The sequence below is a fragment of the Rhinatrema bivittatum genome, chromosome 2 (genome assembly GCF_901001135.1).
Source record: "Rhinatrema bivittatum chromosome 2, aRhiBiv1.1, whole genome shotgun sequence".
In the NCBI taxonomy this organism is placed as follows: Eukaryota; Metazoa; Chordata; class Amphibia; order Gymnophiona; family Rhinatrematidae; genus Rhinatrema; species Rhinatrema bivittatum.
In genome coordinates this window covers 650,805,263-650,827,660 of record NC_042616.1, presented here as the reverse complement: position 1 = coordinate 650,827,660, position 22,398 = coordinate 650,805,263, and the positions used below count along the sequence as shown (strand labels likewise).

General features: G+C 42.9%; 1 protein-coding gene across 2 annotated transcripts in view; it reads left to right on the top strand.

Annotated features, from left to right (window-relative positions):
• GGH (gamma-glutamyl hydrolase) overlaps nucleotides 1-6,171 on the top strand; it is a 71,672-nt gene extending 65,501 nt beyond the window's left edge. For both annotated transcript variants that reach the window (XM_029591379.1, XM_029591378.1), the window contains one exon: nucleotides 2,852-6,171. In XM_029591379.1, coding sequence (XP_029447239.1) covers nucleotides 2,852-2,973 — 122 coding nt within the window. In that variant the 3' untranslated portion in view covers nucleotides 2,974-6,171. The remainder of the gene's footprint in view (nucleotides 1-2,851) is intronic.
• Nucleotides 6,172-22,398: the final 16,227 nt, after the last annotated feature.

The window sequence follows — 22,398 nt, the reverse complement described above, 5'->3', positions numbered from 1 at the left end:
TTTCACCTTTAGAGGTGGACCCTTCAGAACAGAGAATAAGGCACAGATGGGTATTCATTAAAAGGCAGTAACCTGTGCCCCATTATTTTTGATGGGCCAGGTTATTTATTTTTATATACTGATGTTCGATTTGGAATATCACATCGGTTTACAGTGCAACAGTGGTTCTAATAAGACATAGGATTCTTATTAGTTATTACAATATAACATCTTAAAATTTCAACAATATAACTTCTTATTGTTTTTAACAATATAACTTAGGAAGAAACAAGAGACAACATTATTTCTAACAGTGAGGCTTGGTTATTCTATATGTAGAAAAGGAGACGGCATTAACGGCGTTAATGTTGCATTCAGATTAGATGTTATGTACAGATTTATATTCAAAGAGTATCAAGTGGAACTGTAGGGAGCTTAGTCTTGGTGGGCTTTTTACATGTTGAATAAATTGTGATAATGGGAAAGGTAAAGGTCGGCAGGGGAGGGAGAGGAGGATTATTGGGAAATCAGTGGAAGTCAAGATGATCTTCTTAGTGCTAGTGGTAGGTGGTCGTTAGATGCTGTAGGAAAGGCTTTTAGGAAGAGCCATGTTTTGAGGCTTTTTTTGAAGGCTTGAGTCGAGGGATCCAGTCTTAGTTGTGTTGGAAGGTTGTTCCAGAGCGAGGGTCCTGCTACTGTCAGAGCATGTTCTCGTATGATAGTTAGGAGGAGCAATTTCGGGGGGGATTGGAAAGAACCCGGTGTTAGAGGAGCGTAGATTCCTTTGGGGGGGGTGGAAATGGAGTGGGGGTATGGAAATGGGGGCGTTCAGCCAGTTAAATTTATTATTGTAGAGAGCTTTGTGAGTGAGAGTTAGGACTTTATATTGTATTCTGAATGGAATGGGTAGCCAGTGGAGGTTTTTGAGAATCAGGGAGATATGATCAGATCTTTTGCTGTTTGTGAGAGATCTTGCTGCTGCATTCTGTAATATCTGCAACAGTCTGAGGGAGGCTGTCAGGAGGCCCAGTAGGAGGGAGTTGCAGTAGTCGAGTTTTGAAAATATTAGTGCCTGGAGGACTGTTCGATAGTCTTGGGTGTAAAGGAGCGGTTTGATTTTTTTTTTTTAGGACCTGAAGTTTGAAGAATCCATTTTTTATTATTGTATTGATGTGTGGGGACGATTTGATTTTTTATGTGGGGAGCTGTGCAGCTGTGGCTAAGTGCAGTGGTGGATTTGTTTGTTATGTATAAAATCTCGTTTTTGTTATTGTTGAGGGAGAGAGACATTTGAGATAGTAGCTGAGTTATCTCCTGTAGATGGGTGTCCCAGAGTTTTAGGGTGTTCTCAAGGGTTTCTTTAAGGGGGAGTAGAATTTAGACATCATCTGCATAGACAAAGTAGGATAGGCCTAATTCAGATAGGAGTGTGCAAAGGGGGAGCATGTATATGTTGAAGAGGGTGGAAGAAAGGGATGAGCCTTGGGGGACACTGTGAGGAAGGGGAATTTGTTTGGATTCTGATGAACATAGTCTAATTTTGTAGGATCTGCCTGATAGTTATGATTTAAATCATTTGAGCGTAGAATTGCATAGTCCAATTTCATTTAGTCTGTTTAACAGTGTTTTGTGGTTGATGGTGTCGAATGCGACAGAGAGGTCTAGAAGGATCAATAGGTACGAGTGTCCGCTGTCGAGTCCTCTTAGGATTGAGTCGGTGACGGTGAGAAGTAGCATTTCAGTGCTGAAATACTTCCTGAAGCCGTTGAGCCGGGGATAGTATATTCTGATTTTCCAAATGTTCAGTGAGTTGGTGGTTAATAATTTTTTCGAGGATCTTGGCTATAAAAGGAAGATTGGAGATAGGTCTGTAGTTTGAAAGGTCGGATTTGTCAAGTTGAGGTTTTTTGAGAGTTGGTTTGATGACAGCACATTTGAGTCTGTCTGGGAAGATGCCTTGTTCAGGTGAAAGGTTAACTATGTTGGCTATCGCTCTGGCTGGAGATTTGCTTTAGGGATTTTATAGGGATGGGGTCGAGAGGGTGTGTGGCAGGATTTGTTTTTTTGGATGATTGTTTCGACCTCGGTGGCGGCAACGGTCTCGAATTGTGTCCATGTGGATGAGGGTATGTTTGTCGGTTTTGTTGTTTTCTTGGTCCCAGGAGGGTTCGTTGTGATTATTTTTTATATTTTGTCATTAAAAAATTGGGCTAGTTCATCGCAGGTTTTTGTTGGGTTATCTTATGGAGATAAGTTGTGAATTGGTCGTATCAAGTCTGTGACATATGCAAATAGGGTTTTGGGGTTGAATTGATAGTTATGAATCTTTTTTGCATAGAAATCACACTTGGATTTTTCAGTAAGTTACTAAGCTTTAGTGAATATTCTTCATAGGCAGAAAAGCATGGAAATGACCATACTGCACCTTGTCTGTAGAAAAATGTATATTTCAGTTTACAGTGCTTTTAGCCTGGTGCCATTTTCACAGATGAAAAATATTAACTTTGTTAAAAACAAGAGGCCCATTTATATGGCAAAAAGAGACCAAAAAAGCAGAATTCTCGGGAAATATTACATTATATTATTTTTACAGCTGTGCACTATTTTCACAATAAGATATATTTTAAGGAATCATTTTAAATTTTAGAATAATTTTAATTAAAATATTTGTTAAAAGTTGTAATTGCAGTCATGTGATAAACCTTATATATTGTGGGGTATTGCCGCTTGTTGGATAGATGAAGGCATCCGGGTTGTGATGCTATCCCACGATATAATACCTTTCTTGCATTAATTCTTAAATAACAAATTTTATTAGCACAAACTGCCTCTTGCTTTGATATAACCCAATGTGTTCTTATATCTTTTGCAGCCAGGAAAAACTTCCATAAATTCCCAAGTTCTGAGGAAGAGTTGAAGGCACTGATTTATAACTACAACCCAGTTTACACTGGGATGTTTTCTACATTTGAGCAAATGTATTTCTTTGATTAAATGTGCATTCCAAGGTATATTATATCATAACATGGTTTTTTGTGCCACATATTTCACAATTAAATAGCTGTTCTGCTCTGCAGAAGCCAGGATTGTCTTGTGTTTGTATGTGATGAAATGGGTAACCCCAAAAAGTGACTTAAATTATATAATTGCCTTGAGTAGCATTTTGATACAAAACATTGGAATAGAGGGCATTTTTGCATATGTTAAAACCAATGGATTAAATTGGCGTGTGACAACAGATAAAGGCCAAAGTAACCAACGGTCATTAGTTAATATAAACTCAGCAATTTGGGACTGATTCAACTGTTTGCACCACTATCCTCTAAATGTTAAAATTGCCAAATAGTTCAGTCCGATTGGTCTGTTTGATGGTTTTCTAGCAAGTCTTAAATATGTGTAGCTAATTGGCGGCAGAGTCATTTTTCTTTTATAGCAGCATTCCTCTCCCATTTGTGTCCAAAGCAGGCAAAGCAATCTTCAAAACATGGACCAGAACAGGAAAGAGGTGCCTCTTCCCCTCATGCTTTTCCTAATGGGTAAAATGAGACAAGTAAAGCAAAAATTGAAATATCCATAAGGGTTACTGCATAAGCACTTCTCTGCAGTATTTTAGGTAGCTTTGCAGAAAAATCCACTCATATGTTCCAGGAAGAAATGGGAAAAAAATCCATTAGCACAACCCTAGTATTTCCCAAACCTCTACTGGAGGCACACCCAACCAGTCTGGTTTTCAATATATCCAGATCTATGTAGTCAAATCTATCTCATGCATCTTCATTATGGTAATCCTGAAAACCTGTTGCGGCTGAAGTCTAGCAACAGAGGGCTTTTTCCAAGAGAAGATTATTTATTTTTCCATGAGCACAGAATGGGAAAAGGGCCCAGAAATTTGCTATTTTGTATCTCTCACTATTAGCCTTGTTGCTGCTTTCATTGACTTCCATAGTGGTAGCATATTTTATCTTTGTGTTTCTCTACTTTCTACTTCTCGGATTTGTCCTCCTGTTGAGATTTCCATTTATTACCAGTGATTCCTTGATGTAGAGTGCATAGAAACTGTGGGGGGCCATATTCAGCTGCTGTGCTTCTTAGCCAGTTATACCTAACTAGCAGTGCTTATTCAGCGGTGTCCAGAGTCAGCTGGTTAAGTTAACAGGCTAACTCCAAATATCAGAGTTAGCTGTAAACTTATATGTAACTGAGCTTGCCACCTGCAGTCCCTCAGTATTGAACTGTACCTAAGTCAAGATAATCACCTGGTCACAATAATTTAGCTACCTGTTCTAAGGTGAGCAAGAACCAGGTTGTACTCCCTGAACTGGAGCCTTCACATCCAATAAGGAAATTTGAAAACCTTCAACTAAAAGAAGATAAACCACATAAGACCAAAATCTACACTATCTACATTCAGATACATTCCTCTCTTTCGGAGATATGGGGACGGGATTCTGGACTGTTCTGTGGTATTTCAGGAACGAAAATTAGCAGATGATAACCAATTTTCCTTTCCTGTTCATACCCCAGATCAGTCCAGATTAGTGGAATATACCCAAGCTCCCCTACACTGGTAATAGACCAGTTCGCAACACACTTTCCCCAAATCGTAGCCGTCTCCGGGGCCCACATCTCCAATCAGTAATGCCGGGTAAAAGTGTGACGAGACCATGTCAGTGCCTGACAACATATCTCCAGTGGAGATACCCACTGATACTCTGCCCCAGAAACTACCTGCACTCCAATAGAATGTGCACGCAACCCTTCCGGAACTGTTCGATCCTTACATATAAACGCTGAACGGATTGCCTCATTATCCACCAATATACTGAAGGCTTAGAGGTTTTAAAGCCTTTCTTTTGCCTGGCTAAACAAGACAAAAAATGATCAGATTGCCAAAACCCATTAGTGACCTTAAGATAATGCAACAGAGTCCAACGAACCTCCAACAGGTACAGACAGTTCCCTTGCATGTGGTGTCTCCACTGTCAAATTACAAAAAGTGGAAAGCTCTACTGTCTGGTTCAGAAGAAAGGAGGAAACAACCTCCAGCAAGAAAAAGCAAGGCATCATATGCAAAGAGATGTCATCCAAAATACACAGGAAAAAAATCCCACATGACAGAGCCTGCCGAACAGAATGACACCAAGAACACTGCTTTCAGAGTGAGATCCCTCAAGGAGGCTTGCCTCAGAGGCTCGAAAGGGAGGACCACAAAGAAGTCTTAGCAGCAAATTAAGGTTTCAAGATGAACACTCCCGCCGTACTGGAAGACGCACATGTCTCACCCCCTTTAGAAAAACAAATCACGTCTGGGTTCGACGCCAATGGCCTTCCCTGAAGTCTTCCTCAAAAACATCCCAAAGCTGCTACCTGCACACGAAGCAAAATGTATGTCAACCCCTTGCACAAAACATGCCTGCAAGAAGGCTAAGATCTGAGATACCTCCACCTGTAGAGGATTGAGACCTTTCTCCAATCACCATGACTCAAACACTTTCCAGACACAGGCATAAGCTAAAGACATGGAAGGCCTTATGGCCTGCAGCATCATAGCAATAACTGCTTCAGAGTGTCTTTTCCAAGCACAATCATTGCCTCTCAAAGGCCAAGCAACAAGACAAAGGTGATCTGCCGGATCTGAGAAGATGGGCATTTGATGAAATAATCCTTGCAGATGCCTTAATCTGATGGGTCTGTCCCCTGCGAGATGTATCTGATCAGCAAACTGTGGATGACATGGCAACTCCAGTGCTACCGGCATTACCCTTCTCAGATGTTGCTATATTGTTATAGATCTGCTCCTCCAGAGGGGAGGAGTTAGCAATCTGTTATGGATCTTGCTAGGGAGCTAGCAATCTGTAGTAGATCTACTCCTCCAGAGGGGAGGAGTTAGCAATCTGTTGTGGAGCACCCCGCCAGGGAGGCGGAGTTAGCAATCTGTTAGCGATCACGCCGCCAGAGGGGCGGAGTTAGCAATTTGTTCAGGATCAGATGCTAGGAGTTAGCTATCTGTTCAATGCTGTTCCCCCAGGGGGATGAGATAACAATAAGTAATACTCCTGAGACGGAGTTGATGATCTGTTGTGGGTTGGCTCCCACAGAGTGGCAGTCTGTATGATACCGCTCTAGAAGTGTAAGGAATAAACACTTTATGGAAATTGGTGAATCCCTGGGCCAATGGCAGATGACAGCGCCCCCAGGAGGATATCCTGAGAGGGACCACCAGCTAGGCTGGAGTATGGAGACAAGCACAGATAGTTCTTTATTAGACAGGAAGTAGAACCACCAGAGGTGGCAGTAGTGAGCTGATGTGCCCGGCAGGGCTGAAGTCCTTCAGATACTGGAACTGTGATTTCTGGGTTGTTGAGCTGTAGAGAGAGACTATAGGTAGTGAGTACACAGGGTATGCTGGATACATAACCAGTAGTAGATGGTACACTCACAATTGTGGATATCTGTAATGGCTTCTTATGCAACAGAGAGTCGTCAGTATATTCAGGAACAGGAGCCGTAGGCGAGTACTGATTCCTATATGCAGTCTGGAATAAGAACTCACAATATCTGTGTATGAGATGGCTTCTGGAAGAGAAGAGAATCTGTGAAGGCTTTTAGGAACATGGGCCCTCATGGAACGAGTACTGGTTCCTATCTGCAATCTGCAATAGTAATGTACCAGATATAGGCATGCGATAGCTTCTGAGATAGAAGAGAGTTTTTGAAGGGTTTTAGGAACATGGGCCCTCGTGGAGCGAGTACTGGTTCCTATCTGCAATCTGAAATAATAACTCATGATCTCTGTACCTGTGATAACGTCTTAGACAGAAGGGAGTCTTCAGGGATTAGGAACATCTGCCCTCATGGAGCGAGTACCGGTTCCTATCTGTAATAGAACTCAGTGTTTATGTCTGCGATCACTTCAAGGCAGTAAGGAGTCTTCTGAGCATTCAGGGACGTAGGCCCTCGAGGAGCAAGTACCGGATCCCGTCAGCAATCTGAAATCAAGAAGAGAGAGCGAGACCCCTGAGGAGCGGGTACCCCTAGGTAAGTTTGTGGAGGCAGAGCAGCAGAGAAAGAATTCCCCTTGCTAACTCGGTTCGTAGTTGTAAGCAAAGACCTTTTAAGTTGGAAGAGGATGACTTCACTACGGGGAGACGCCCCCGAGGTTCGCGCCCTTGCCGGTACAAACTCTGAAGCGTGCGCACGCGCCCTTGCGTTATCAGGAACATGGCAAATCCGCAGCATCAGGCCAGCCCGGGGTTTCCGGGGAGAAGCGGCGAGGAGAAGCCGAGGCAGCATCCTGAAGGGAGTTGCCACAAAGGTAGAGAGGGTGGAGCGAGGGCGAGAACAGGCACGAACACAACATATATGCACTTCGAGACTTGGCCTACGAGTGGCCATGGAGGAAACATATAGAAGGATGTCTGCTGGCCACAGATGAACCAATGCATTAACCCTTTTGGAACTGACCTTTCTCCTCTGATTGAAGAACTGATTTGCCTTGACATTGAGTCGCGAAGCCATCAGATCCAACTGGGACCATCCCCAGCTGTCCCAAAAGAGATTCATAGTCTTTGCGGACAAATTCTCATAACCCCAGATCTAAGCTGGCTACTGAGAAAGTCCATCTGCACAATGTCCACTCCGGCCACATGTAATGCTGCCAACCCCATCAGGTACTGTTCCACCCAGACAAGCAATTCCTGGGCCTTCTGAGCCACTCTACGACTCTTCGTCACCATTGTTGTATTGTCTGAAAAGACTCTCACTGCCCAGCCTGTACCTGCGGAAGAAATGAAAGCAACGCCCTGTGCACCGCACTTGTTTCCAAGTGATTGATAGACCAGGATGCTTCCCATATTGACCACTGACCTTGAGCCGTTCGTCCTTGAAAAACTGCTCTTCAATCCTTGAGGCTGACATCTGAGGTAACTACCACCAAGTCTAGATTCTCCATCTCCACCTATCTCTCCAGATTGGAACACGACAGCCATCAAGAGAGACAGGACTTGGAACTCCAACTCCCAAGTGGCAAAGTGAGGTAAAGCTCCTTGACTGCAAATTCCATTGAGACAAAAGGGCCCCTGCAGAGTCTGCATGTGAGGAAAATGCCCATGGTACTAATTGCAGTGTAGATGTCTTAGAACCCAGGACCTGCAAATAATCCCAAACCCTGGCTACCAGAAGTCGAATTGGCTATCGCACCTGTGACTACAGCTTGGTTACCTCACCGAGGAAAGCAACAACATTGCTTACTCTAATATTGATAAATGCCCTCAGATACTCCAGCGACTGGGAAGGAACCAGGTTTGTTACCTAGCCCAGAGACCTCAACAGACTCCTGACTCTGAATCGAGCGATGACACTCCAACTCTGACTTTGCCCGAATGAGCTAATCATCCAAGGATGGGTGAACCAGAATGTCTTCCCTTCTGAGTGCTATGGCCCACACTACCATCACCTTTGTGAATGTCCGCGTCGCCAAGCCGACCGGTGGAGCTCATCCTGATGATGCTGCCCCTGCACCATAAATTGCAGAAAACTTCTGACGGTGTGGACATATGGGGATGTATAGATATGCTTCTGTTAAATCTAATAACACCTGATACTCCCCTTTGCAAAGTTGCTATAACTGTCCGCCACTTCTCCATGTGAAAACACGGCACTCGCAAAGCTGCCTTGGCCTTCTTTTTTTTTTTTTTTCAATCCAGAATGGGGCTGTAAGGTTACCCTCCTTCTTTGGAATCACGAACTAAACCGAATACCTTCCGGGAACCGGTACTATGGTGCCTAGACTGCACAATTGCTGCATTGTCTCTCATACTGCCCCCCCCCACCTGAAGCGGGATGGGCCTTGAGAAACTACATATGCCTTTCGGACTGGACGTGCAAATTTTAAGGCATAGCTGTCTCATCTCCTCCAGAACGCTTTGATCTTTTGTGATCCTGGTCCACTCCTCGTAAAGCAGGACTAAGCTTCCTCCAACGGCATTGACAGAAAAGAGTACCAGCCTGGCTTCCATATGAGGCCCTATCTCCTCTAGCTCTTAGTCTGGAATTATCCCAAGAAGGTCTACATGCTCCTCGAAAGGTCTGCTGCCTTCCCATACTTTGTCATTGTGATGGTCAAAGAGCTCCCATTGGAACAAAATCTCCTCGCATCTCGATAATGAGAGCGAGGCGGGAAAGTCTTCTTGCTGGACTTTTTATCTTCTGGTAACTCTCCACAAACAACAGCTTTCCCTTGAAAGGAAGGTTGCACAGCTGCGACTTGGACCAGACATCAGCCGACCAATTACACAGACACATGAGTTTCCACTTCACCACCTCAGACATCATGTTACTGGCGGACGTCCTGTACAACTTGTCCAGTGCATCCGACCCATAGGTCATCCCCACTTCTAAATGAGCTGCCTGTTTGGCCTTGGATGAAGATCTCGACTCCTTCACTTGTGTCTTCTACACCCAGTGCAGACAGACCCGCTGCATGAGGCTACTACAAATGGCCGCTCGCAGACTCAAAGCTGAGACCAACTGACTCTCCAATTTCCGATCTTGAGCATCCTTCAAGGCGGCCGACCCCTGCCACTGGAATGGTCATCTTCTCGGTTACCGCTGAGACCAAAGATTCCACAAGAGCTCCAGCGTCTCCTAAGGCAATGGATACAACTTTGCAATTGTCCTACTGACCTTAAGACCTAATTCCGGAGGGACCCTGTCCAGGATCACCAGCTTCTTTACCTTCTTAGCAAAGGAAAGGGTTTTGGGGGACTCTAGAGCCTATCCAGGACCAGGTTCACGCCTTCATTATCCGATTCCTCTTGAGAGAACTTAATCCCCACTCCTCAGAAGCTGAGGAATACTCCGTCACTGATAACTCATCGGGATCCCACTGACACCTCCCAGCATCAGGAACAGGAGCCATTGGATCATCTTCAGGATCCTCTGCAGTATCTCCTCCAGCAGTCCCTTGAGGATCCCCCCCTTGTCTGAATTTATAGGAAAACTCCTCGACCAGAACCATCTCCAAGGCCCAGGAGACGGAAGGCCTCCCCCCACCCTCCCCAGACTTCCTTCCTGCCTCTTAGGCAGTGCGAAGATTTCCGAGGCAGCTGCCACTTTCCTCCTGCCCTCGGTTTGGCTAAATGACTTGTGGAGTCAAAGTCAGCTGAAAAGGCTTCTATATGATTGGCATCCCCGCTGACCACTTCTTCAGCAGGCTCCCCCAGTGTCTTGATGCCCAGGCAATCGCTGCCCCGTCAGCAGCAGTGGGGGAGGCAAATCTCTGTCCTGTCTGGAAGCTGCCTGCTTATGATCACATGGTGTCAAAATGGCTGCCGCTCTCTTGGAGTCCTCCGAGGCCTGCATAGCAACCCCTGATGACCTGCTGGGATGGAGCTTCCATGGAGATTCTCTCACCTCAGGGAATACATCATTCACACAGGATCGTCTCTCCGCAGGCCCGGCAAAACCTCTCACGGTTGGCAGCTTGCGCCTTGCTGCCTTGTATCTCCCACCCATGCAGCATAGTTAAAACGGCCCCTACGTTCTCGACCTTCCCCCTCCTCAAGCAGGCAATAGAGTGTGCTCGTTTCTTCACCCTCCTGCTATGGCTCTCGCAGCCTAGACACCAGCTCTAACTCTGTCACCTCACGCTGCTCTTTTCCTAGCTCATGGCTGAACTTTTTTTTTTTTTTTTTTTTAAAGATACAGCGCCCAAGGAAAAGAGAAAACAAAAAGGGATACTTCCCTGTGTCCACTGGCAGGCACCGGTGAGGGGACCACAGAAAGGCTGAGGGAACCAGGGTCTGTGGTTTTCAACCCTCTGGATCCTTGGGGTCGAGACCTCTAGCGATAACTAATCCCCCGCTCACCCAGCTCCACAAAGACACCTAACACCTGGAGGAGCCAAAACTCTTCAAATCCTTCTTCTCCTTTTCTTTCTTTTTTTTTGTTTTTGTAACTGCAGGGTTTTGCACCTCTACCATCTGCTGGAGACAGAGAATTACTGAGGGACTGCAGGTGGCACTGTTATGTAGCAGTGTCTCTCAGTTTTTTTCTCTGCTTCCATCTGCTGGTAGGGATGCAAAACCCACTTATCTGGACTGATTTGGGGGATGAACAGGAACTTGCATTTACCTAAGAACATAAGATATGCCATACTGGGTCAGATCAAGGGTCCATCAAGCTCAGTATCCTGTTTCCCACAGAGCCAGTCCAAGTCACAGGTAACTGGCAAGAACCCAAACATTAGATAGATCACAAGCTACTATTGCTTATTAATTACCGTCATAGCAGTTTATGGATTTATCATCTAGGAACTTATCCAAACCTTTTTTAAACCCAGATACATTAACAGCTGTAACCACATCCTCTGGCAATGAATTCCAGAGCTTAACTATGCGCTGAATGAAAAAGAATATTATTGTTGCTCTTAGGGATCTAAACTGCTTAATGTTCTTCAATTATTTTCTCTTAAATTGTCACAAATTCCACCTGCTCATTAATGTATCTTTCCAAATCCTTCTCAACTTTGGTGTCTTGAGATTTTTAGATTTATTTTGTTGCAATATCTTTCTTGAAAGTGTAAAAAATCTTTATTATAGAAATGTTCTTTATAAATGCTTCCTTTTTTGCATTTTATTTGAAGATGCCTTGTATATAAATATTGTTAAAGAAAGACAGGTTTGTTTTATGAAAGGGAGTAAAAAAAAAAAAAGGTGAATTTAAGCACGATATTAAAACAGCTTAAATTTGCCTTATTTATTGACCACCTTGTATAAATATGTTCACCCATGTATGTCTGTATAGTTATCTGTACATAAACACATACACATATATCCACAATTGTACACATACATATGGTTTTAATGGGGTTTTTAATCTCTTTTCTGTGTTTTGACACTATTCTGCCACCATTTTTCTTTGGACTACAAGTCATCAAACCAAATATAAAATTAAATAAATAAATTGTATGTGTATGTATGTGTCCTATCATCTTGTTGTTTAGTATTTATACTATACCCATCACACTATTGTGCTATGTGCCCACTCTAATCAACCGCAATATACTCGTTGCAAATCTAACTTACTATAACGTGCTTTGAACTTTCTGATTGAAGAAGCGTGACATAAACGATGATGATGATGTGTAGTGAAGAAATTATAGCTCTGCTTTGTCTTTTCATAATTTTTTTTCACTTTCTGACTAACCTTTGAGTTACTTAAAAAAAACAAACAACTCTTCCATATTGTTCTGCTCAAAAGTTAGAAAGCAGCAGGTAAAGAAACAATACAGAACAAAATAGGCACCCACGGGTGAAACTGCAGAAGCTACCGCCATCCACCTTCCCCATGCTGAAGATGCGCAGATTTTCTGGGAACAGTCCACTTTGGAACTGAAAAGGAAAGCATGTGGATAAAATAATATGTTGCTGTTCTTAATATCTGGTTCTTTCCTTTTATGTTTACCTCTTGCGTTTACTCAGGTCATTAACGATGGAAAAAATAATTTTTTTTCGGCAGCCATCATTATATTCTCTAGCAGGAAAACCTACAGGACCACTACAAAACAAGTCAGGGGGTTAAATGGTAAAGTGTCTTAAGTCCTCTGTTATCCTCCATGCTTTATTTGATTCAGCTCATAGAGTGCCTGGCTTTAAATTGACATGTTTCAATAAAAAGTTGAGGAAAACTCTGATGTGTAACTTTTGCTCTTTCTTTGAGGACTAGTTCATGTATTTGATAAAATCTTTCTATATTTTATTAATGTAAATGTATTGCCACACAGTGAATGACGGTGGGCTAATGTTTGAAGGAGAAATAGAGACAATTGTTTGTTTTGTTGAAGGGAAGATTCAGTGTTAGTCAACATGTGATAAAGGAGCATCATATGGGGTGTGGGGGGCGGCAGTGTTATAGCCCATTGTAGCCCTGTGGAAATGAATGTTGCAGAGTAATTGTTTGAATTTTTGTAAGTCGATTAGTTTGTTTTATTTACCCTTGCCTTGGATTCTGTCATGTTTTGCTAATTTATTTAGAGAACCAAATAAAGTATCTGTTCAGTGTTGTGCAAAGTGGGACCTTGTTCATTGGTTGTTTCACATCATAATGATCTACATCATAATGCAGGTAAACTTAAGTGCATATTGCCCGGTTCGTGCATAAGTTTATCCGAATGAGCAGACACATTTCCGAGGGTGGGGTGGAGGAGGGGTTTACACTTATGCACATACTTTTCCATTTTCAAAAAGTGTGTGCATGGGTGAATTTGATGGGATGATTTTCTTAACTCTGCTTTGAAATTGGTGGAACTTGAGTGTCTTTTTGCCATCTAATTTAGGCGAGCTGTTTGAAAATGACCCTCATAATCTGTAAACTGAGGCACAGCAGCCTAGAAATGCATCCAGTGCTTTTATGGTTAAAGGAAGATTTGCTTGTGCATCATTGGGTATTATCTTGCTGCTAAGGACTTATTTATTTATTTATTTATTTAACAACTTTTCTATACCGACATTAAAATACACATCATATCGGTTTACATTGTAACAAAAGGTAGAAAATACAAATAACAGGGGGTGGGGTGGGGGGAAAACTAAGAACGTGGGGTCAGAGGGGAGACCCCAAACTAAGAAAGGGAAGGGGAGAAGGCGATAGGAACAGTAACATGTTAATTAAATGCAAAGGAGCACAAGATATACTATAAATAATATACATAATATACAAATGGAGCCAGGAATCAAAAGGGTGGAGGCAGTTATACGATTAAATGAGAATACACATATGCAATTATACAAGGGGGGTGGGGAGGGGGTTACCGGGGGTCTGTGGGGGTGAGAATGTTAATCTGGGAAGGCTTGATGAAAGAGCCATGTTTTTAACTGTTTTCTAAATTTGAAGGGGCAGGATTCCATACGGAGGTTGGGCGGTAGGTCATTCCAGAGCTTAGGGCCGGCAATGGAGAAGGCGCGATTCCTGGTGGTCGAGAGGCGGGCTTTCTTGAGAGAGGGAACTAGGAGAGTACATTTATGAATTGTTCTGGTCGGGCGTGAGGGTTGTGTGGGTTGGAGGGGTTCATTAAGCCAGGAGGAGTTGTGGTTGTAAATGGCTTTGTGTGTAATGGTGATGGCTTTGAACAAGATGCGGTAGGGGATAGGGAGCCAGTGAAGGTTTTTGAGGATAGGGGTAATATGATCTGATTTGCGTGAATTGCTGATGATCCTTGCAGTGGCATTTTGCAGTACCTGGAGGGGTCTGATAGAGGAGGAGGGAAGGCCCAGATACAGGGAGTTGCAGTAGTCTAACTTAGCTGTTAAGGTGGCTTGTATGACAGTTTTGAGGTCATGGGTGTGGAGAAGGGGCTTGAGTTTTTTTAGGATCATGAGTTTGTAGAAACCTCCCTTGATAACCGATGTGATGTGGTTTTTGAGGTTCAGATAGGGGTCGAGTAGGACACCTAAATTCCTTACGGGGGGTTGTGAGAGGAGAGAAGTAGTCAGGGGGTCAGTGGGGGTGTTAAGCATAAAGGTTTGATGGTTATGTATGAGGAGTAGCTCGGTTTTGGCAGAGTTAAGGGCGAGTTGCATGGATGTGAGAAGGTTGTTGATGGAGGAGAGGCATTTCTCCCAGAAGCTTAGTGTGGTAGCTATTGTGTTGTGGATGGGGATGATGATTTGGACGTCATCGGCGTATATGTAGAATTTGAGTCCTAGGTCAGTAAGGTGATGACAGAGTGGGAGGAGGTATATGTTAAATAGCGTGGAGGAGAGGGAGGAGCCTTGTGGTACACCTTGGGAGAGGGGGAAACGGGAGGATTCTGATTGGCCAAATTTGACAGAGAAACATCTGTTATTGAGATAGGATTTGAACCATAGGAGTGCAGTGCCAGAGATACCGATGTCGGTAAGGCGGGCAATGAGGAGGTCGTGGCTTATCGTGTCGAAGGCAGCGGATATGTCGAGGAAGGCGATGAGGAAGTTTTGGCCTTGGTCAAGGCCAATGAGGAGAGAGTCTGTAAGGGATATGAGTAGGGTTTCAGTGCTTAAGTTTTTACGAAAGCCAAACTGTGCTGTGTGGAGTATGTTGAAGTCCTCAAGGTATGCCATGAGCTGTGTATTAACTACCTTCTCCATGATCTTAGAGATGAAAGGGAGATTGGAGATGGGGCGGTAGTTAGTTGGGTCTTTGGGGTCCAAAGAGGGCTTCTTGAGGAGGGGTTTGACTATGGCATGCTTAAGGGGGTCAGGGATGGAGCCTTCACTTATTGTGAAGGAGAATTGGAAAATGTTAAAACACCAACACTATTCACAATCTTAATATTGTGTATAACATTGGTTCCCAAACCTGTACTTGGAGACCTCTAGCTTGACAGATTTTCAGGATATTGACAATGAATATGCATGAGACAGTGCATGCAAATATGTCTCCTGCATATTCATTATGAATGTCCTGAATACCTGATGAGCCTGAGGGGGTCCCTGATGACAAGTTTGGAAACAACTAGTATATAGCATTGACAATGCTCATATGGTACTATAAAAGGTAAATGTAAGCAGGTCTAAGATTTGGATGCATAATTTTAGTTGATTCTATATTCTGCTTTTCAGGCACTTCATAGTGGGTTTATATCAAGTACCATAGGTTTTCCCCTAGCCCCAAAAGGCTTAAAATCTGAATTTGTACCCGAGGCAATGGCGGGAGACAGAGAACTAAGCTCTGAATTTGGAGATCCTAGTTTAATAAGAAGAAAATAAGGGGTGGATAAATGAGACAGCAGGCCAGAGGGTAGCAGGTGCCAGCAGATGATAGCTCCCCACAAACCAACTGGCTTGGTATTGTCTAGCAGGGTGATAAGAGATGCACAACCTAGCAACACCACAAGCCATAATGTATTGAGGTTAGTACCAACAGTCTACAATTCCCCAGAAACCAAGTGGGTCTCTGCCGGCAGGTTCATAGTGGCAGGATATCATCCAGCAAGACCACGGAGCCGCATGTTCAGTAACAACCTCATTGATTTTGGAAGCTCTTTTATGTTATTACACAGTTTAGCAAGTTGTAGGCGTTGGTTGTTTGTTTGATTAAGCACGGGAACTTGTATACTCATCTACTCAGCATGGTAGAGAACCAAAGAGGAAGGCAATAAAATCTGACTTGGATAAGGCGGGAAATCCTACAGTCGGTCAAGCTTGCACAGCTGTCACCTGGGATATATCCTTTATAGTGGGGACAGGAACAGCTGGGCAGACTGGATGGATCAGTTGGCCTCTTTCGGCCACTATCTACTATGTTATGATTCCCTTATCTATTACCACCATGTGACTTGGAGCCAGTTTTTAAACCTGTCTATACTGGAACAAAGACTGCATGTACTCTTTGCACTAGTTTTCAAAGCAAAAGTACACATGTATTTTCCCTGTGAAACTTACCACAGGAACAAAGTGCATGCAGTTATGAGGGTAGATTTTTGTTGGAAGATTTGAACTTTCCTCTTCATCCAAACAGACCCATCTGGACAAGTGGTTATGTATGAGGTTAGATAGAGATAGAGAACAACAGGCTTGCTGGTTGTACTCCTTATATACCTCTTGCTAATACCAACCTGTCAGTATTCTAGAGATGTGCATTCATCTGGGATGAATTAGACAATTTCAACAAAATTGACTAATTTTTCCTGTTGCGGCAACCCCGAAAAACGAAGCAAATTTTCTGAAAATCTCAGGAAAATTCATTTTTCGGGGTTTATGCACGCTAACATTGAAATGATAGCGCGCGCGCACTAACAGGGAGTTAGCATGCACTAACCCGAAATTCGGGGCGGCCAAAAAAAAAAGGCCTGAACTGCAGAAAACCGAAATTTCCTGCGGCGGGCTGATATCGAAGGCCAAATCACATCTCTACAGTATTCTATATCTCCAGCAGATGATGGACAGCTTCCTGTGCTGGAAGCAAAGGCCTGGTTAGGCCAGGACAAAAAAAGTCTTGCGCACAGCTCCTGAGGTGATGGATGAATTCTTCCTTCCTCAGTTGAGCCTGCCTCCAAACGACGAAGATGTCTGTGGTTGGCAGCTCCTGAGGTGACAGCTTCAGGCTCCTTCCCTCAGTGAAGCACTGCTGGAGGCCAGAGGGTATAAATACTTGGTTCTCTTTCTCTCCTCCCTGCCCCTCCTCCTCTCGAGTATTCAGAGCCAATTCAATTCCAAAGCCTTGTGCTTTTACCGTCAATGGTGTACTTCAGGACCAAGAGGGTGCAGGGGGACTGATAAACGTTTTTCCACTTTTCCTCCTCTTCCTGTCTCAGGATATGCTTGCTACTTCCCTTTTAAAATCTTGAACCTGTTTCTGACTTCAGCAGTAAAGTTTACGTTAAAAAAAAAAAAAAAAAACACACGAGGGGGATTGCTGGCTATTCAGTGGCCAGCAGTTTGTGGCAACGAGAGCAGGGGTGCCCTCTGGGCAGTAAATGAAGCCTGTGAGTGTATCTGGTTTGGGCACTTTGGACTGTGGGCAGCGGGGCAGTGATGTAGCGGGGGGATGCAAAACCGGGAGGATGGAACAGTGCAGGTAAGTCAACATTTCATCAGGAGTTCCGCAACAGACAGCACTTTTTTTTTTTTTTTTACCAGGCTGCAAATAATTGTTGGGGGACACCAATGGCCATTTTGAAATTCTGTGACAGCGGCAGATGCTGCTCAGCATTTTCGTGCTGTCTGAGGTATCCCTCTATTTGTTGGGGGCTGCATGTCATTCAGTGGCGAGCATGATGGAGGCACAAGCAGAACGCAGAACAGAACCACACTCTGCATCTAGGTTGAGGAAAGCAGTAGATATTGCCAAGATTGCTGCAAAGCTCTTGACTGCCACTGTGTCTGCAGGGTGATCACCAGCTGAGATTGCATTCGGGCGATACTTTCACACCAGTGCTCAGATTTCAGAGGGGGCTTCGGTGTCCATTTCATTGCAATAGAGCACCAATGGGGGGGGAGTATGGTCTTGAGCTGAAAGAGGCACATTTTTTAAATACCACAGTGGTTCCTAAACCCGCCATGTTTTCCTGAGCCCAGAGAGGCACATGTTTGGATTTTGTGGTGCTGTTACAATAGGGCAGCCTCATTCCACACTGGATGCTTCTTCCTGGCCCTGGGCAACAGTTTTGCAGGAAATTGCCAGCGTCTGCAAACTTTTACAGGGCAGGGTGCAGTTGCAGGACCTGCCTTTTGATCCTTAATACCGTGGATTTGAATGGGGCCCAGGGTAAGATATAAGCCAGCATAGAGAAGGAAAGGAGTTTTCAGTTTCAGATACGTTTTTTCAATAAGCTCTCTCCCTTAGCCCTGAAGGGATATTGTGGATTCCGCAGTTGCTTTGGAGTCACTGTGGCTGCTACAATGATGGGGAGTTTGGCCCTTCTCCCATTGTCCTGAGGGGCTGGTTTGGTTTTTTTTTGTTTGTTTTTGGTTTTTTGTGGTTTCCCTATTGGCCAGCACAGCTTTCGCAGTACTGGAGTGTTTGTTCCTCCATTCCTTGACGTAGAGGGACATGTTTACAATCCTGCAGTCCCTTTTAGGGTGCCATAGCGGCAATGACAGGAGTGTTGGATTCTTCTCTGAAGGATAATTCCTCCTGGCTCTACGCTGTTTTTCAAAAGTTTCTTATTGCCAGTCTACAAGAATTGTATAAGGGGTGGGGTATAGTTTTAAGGACTTTGTAATTTCCCAGTATCATTGCCACCCTGAGCTCCAATTGAGAGCAAAGGCTAAGCACAATGGCACAGGTATTTTCAGGGGATTCCATTAAGGGCATTGACAAGGGATTAGTGAAAAGGGTCCCGAGAAGGAAGAGGGCCCTCCTGAGGATGAGTAGAAGGTCTCTTCAGTAGATGAGAGCTGGCCTTCTCCATTCCTGGTCCTTGAATTATTTCAATGTTGCAGAGAAATGCAAGGCAGAATCTCCAGCACCACAGATGTCTTTGTCAGTCGTTCCAGTTGCTAAAAGGGACAGTAAAAGCGGTCCCTGATCTGCACGGCTTCCCTTGCATAATGCATAACATGCAATTCCTAGTTCTGGGTTAATTGCATCCCTGGCAGATTCCCAGAGTAGGAAAGGATGTTCCCAGAAAGGGGTGGATATTGCATTTCTTCCATGTGAAAAGCTTGTGTCTTTATTTTTCAGCAGTTGCATGCTTGCAGGCTGATACAGTACAGTGCGCTCCGGTAGTTTAAAAAAATTTGAAATCGGCTCATGGGTTGAAAATCGGACGCTCAATTTTGCCGGCGTCCGGTTTTCGAACCCGTGGCGGTCAGCAGGTTTGAGAACAGATGCCGGCAAAATTGAGCATCGGCTGTCAAACCCGCTGATAGCCGCCGCTCCTATCAAAAAAGAGCCGCGGGCCCTCATTTGAATACAGAATCGCGCGCACAGGAGAGTGGCCTGTGCGCGCGCCGGGTCCGGGACTTTTCCTGTATCGGCCCATTGGTTAGGTCTGCTAGCAGGAGGCAGAACCTCCCTTGTTCCTGGTCGACTGCATTAAGTTTGTGAAGGACCTGCTTAGATCCATGGGAGAATGAGAAATGTCATTTTCCTATGATTGATGTCTTGGTGGCTCTTAATGTCATAAAAAAAATACACAAGCCTTAGGGCTGTTTACATTGTTTTCAGAATGCAGCATGTGCATTTGTTGTGGTAGATCTGAACTACATCTGAAGCTGAATGCCCAGGAACACTTGAGGCAGTATTTCCCAAGATTAGAGCCAGGGACTGTGTGACTAGCTGAGATTGGATACACTCTGGTGTGCTCCTCAGCCAGAGCTGTATTATCCATGAAGATGATGGTTCAAAGGTTTATTTGGAGGTGTCTTTTATCAAGCCTCTATCTCTATGACTTATTTATCTTATTAAAAAATTATCTTTATTAAAATTTGTTAATCACTTACCTAGAATGTACTAAGCAATATGCAAAAACTAACAAAAAATTCACAATAAAAACCCGACAAGAGTTCAAGTAGAATGATAAAGCCGTACAAAGACAGACAAATAAAATCTTGCTGTATGCAATGCTTTTATTTCTCAATTTTTCTAAAGCTTCTGCCTAGCATAACTATGCCTGTCTGAATAAATAAGTCTAAGTAATGACTTTAGCTCACAAAATCAGATTGTCAAATTGCACAGTCTCGTGTTTCGGTCAGATGGGCATGCTTTATAGCGAGGACATTTAATATTCCTGTCTGGGAGCATGCATAGGCTGCTGATACAGATGCAGTAGGGCATTTGACCAAGGAGATCTGTTAATAAGCTTGAAGACAGGATAATTTTGTACTGAATTCTATATGCTACAGGAAGCGAGTGCAAATCCATCAATGCTGGTGTAATGCGATTTCTACGCTTTCTGCCAGTAATTGTGCAGCCAAGTTCTGGATCAATTGCAATGGTTTGATGGTTACTGCTTTAGGACTGGATTTATTAACACCACACACCACTCATAAAGGTGGGCATGCGTTAGATCTCATTTTTGTAAACTTAAAACTAACTAAAAATATCAAAACCTGCATCAGTCTTGTGCCATGGTCTGACCATTTCTTACTCTGCTCAAATTTAATATTTACCAGTCATTTCTCAAACAAAACAAAAAAAACCACTGACTTTTAAATATAGAAAATCATATAAATCATAATTATTTCAGAAAGAATTGTCTGAACACTTACTTAATACACAGACTAGATCACACATAGATACACTAACTACTTCAACTGTAGATGCAACTGAGAATTGGTACAAAATAACCCAAGAAATAGCTGATAGGATAAACCCACTTAGATTGAAATCATTGAAAAAGACAAAACAGCAAAATCCTTGATATAATAATGAATTAAGACAAACTAAACTTATTTTACGTAAAAAAGAAAGAGTATGGAAAAAACCAAAATCTATATTAGCACTAACTAATTATCATATCTTCCTTGCTTACTACCGAAAAAAGATCAATAATGCAAAAAAGAATTACTTTGATTCTAAGATTCAAAGGTTCTCTAACAATCCCAAAACCATATTTGAGATTGTATCAAAGTTAACTAGTGATCCATCAAAAAATGAATCTTTATCAGATGCTTGTGTCCACTCCATCCCAAACAATAAACATGCCTAAGAGAGACATACCAGCATGGTCAGATTTTGAGATTATATCGAAGATAGAAATAGAAACTGATTAAAAAATTGAATCCAGCTAATCATCCACTAGAAGTGATTAATACGGCAGCTGTAAAACTATGTACGGAAATTATTAGCCCTTATTTAGTAACAGTAGTCAATCAGTCCTTAACAGAAGGTAGAATTCATTCGATGTTAAAAAATGCCATAGTCAAACCTATTTTGAAGCAGAAAGAACTGGATCCTTCCAATCTTAAGAACTATAGACCTATTTCACACTTGCCTTTTTTGGCTAAATTAATTGAAAAAGTAGCAAATAAACAAGTGATCACCTTGAAAATAACGAGATACTATATCTTTCACAGCATGGTTTTCGAAAATTACATAGTACTGAGACATTATTACTCTCCCTTTCAGACACCCTACTGAGAGGATTTGATCGAGGCCAAAGTTACTTGTAATGATAGACCTTTCTGCCACTTTTGATACAATAGACCATAAGATTCTCCTTATGAGATTACAGGAAATAGGCCTAACTAACAATACCTTGAAATGGTTTACATCATTTTTAGACAATAGGACATTTACAGTAAAAATTAAAGACAGCATCTCAGACAAAGTAAAACTAGCGACGGGAGTGCCTCAGGGTTCTGCCCTCTCAGCTACTCTTTTTAATATTTATTTGCTGCCCTTGTGTCATCTTTTAGCTCATCTTAGTCTAATTTATTTTGTGTACGCCGATGACATTCAGATCTTATTTCCAATTGAACATAGTCTAGAAGATACTTTTAAAAGTGTTGAGATGTATTTAAAAATAATTGGTCAACTCTTAGTCCAAATGAAACTCATTTTAAATTTGGATAAGTCTGTTTTTATGATGTTAGATAGAAAAAATATAAAACTTGAATGGAAAGTAATTATACTGAATAATGAAACCAGTTTTAAATTAGTAGATGTAGCAAGGAACTTAGGCCTATTCATAGATTTTGAGTTAAATTTGAAGATCCATATTACAAAAAAAGTTAATGAAGGCTTCTGTAAACTAAGGATGCTAAAACATTTGAAACCATTACTCTCTTCTGACAATTTTAGAAATGTACCTCAGGTCATGTTGTTCACAGGAATTGATTATTGTAATTCTACCTTGCTAGGCCTCCCCAAAACAACTATTCAGCCTGTGCAAGTATTACAGAATGCCGCAGCCCGGGTTTTAACGAACACCAGAAAAAGAGAGCACATTACGCCAGTCTTGCAAAGCCTTCACTGATTACCGATAGAATTTAG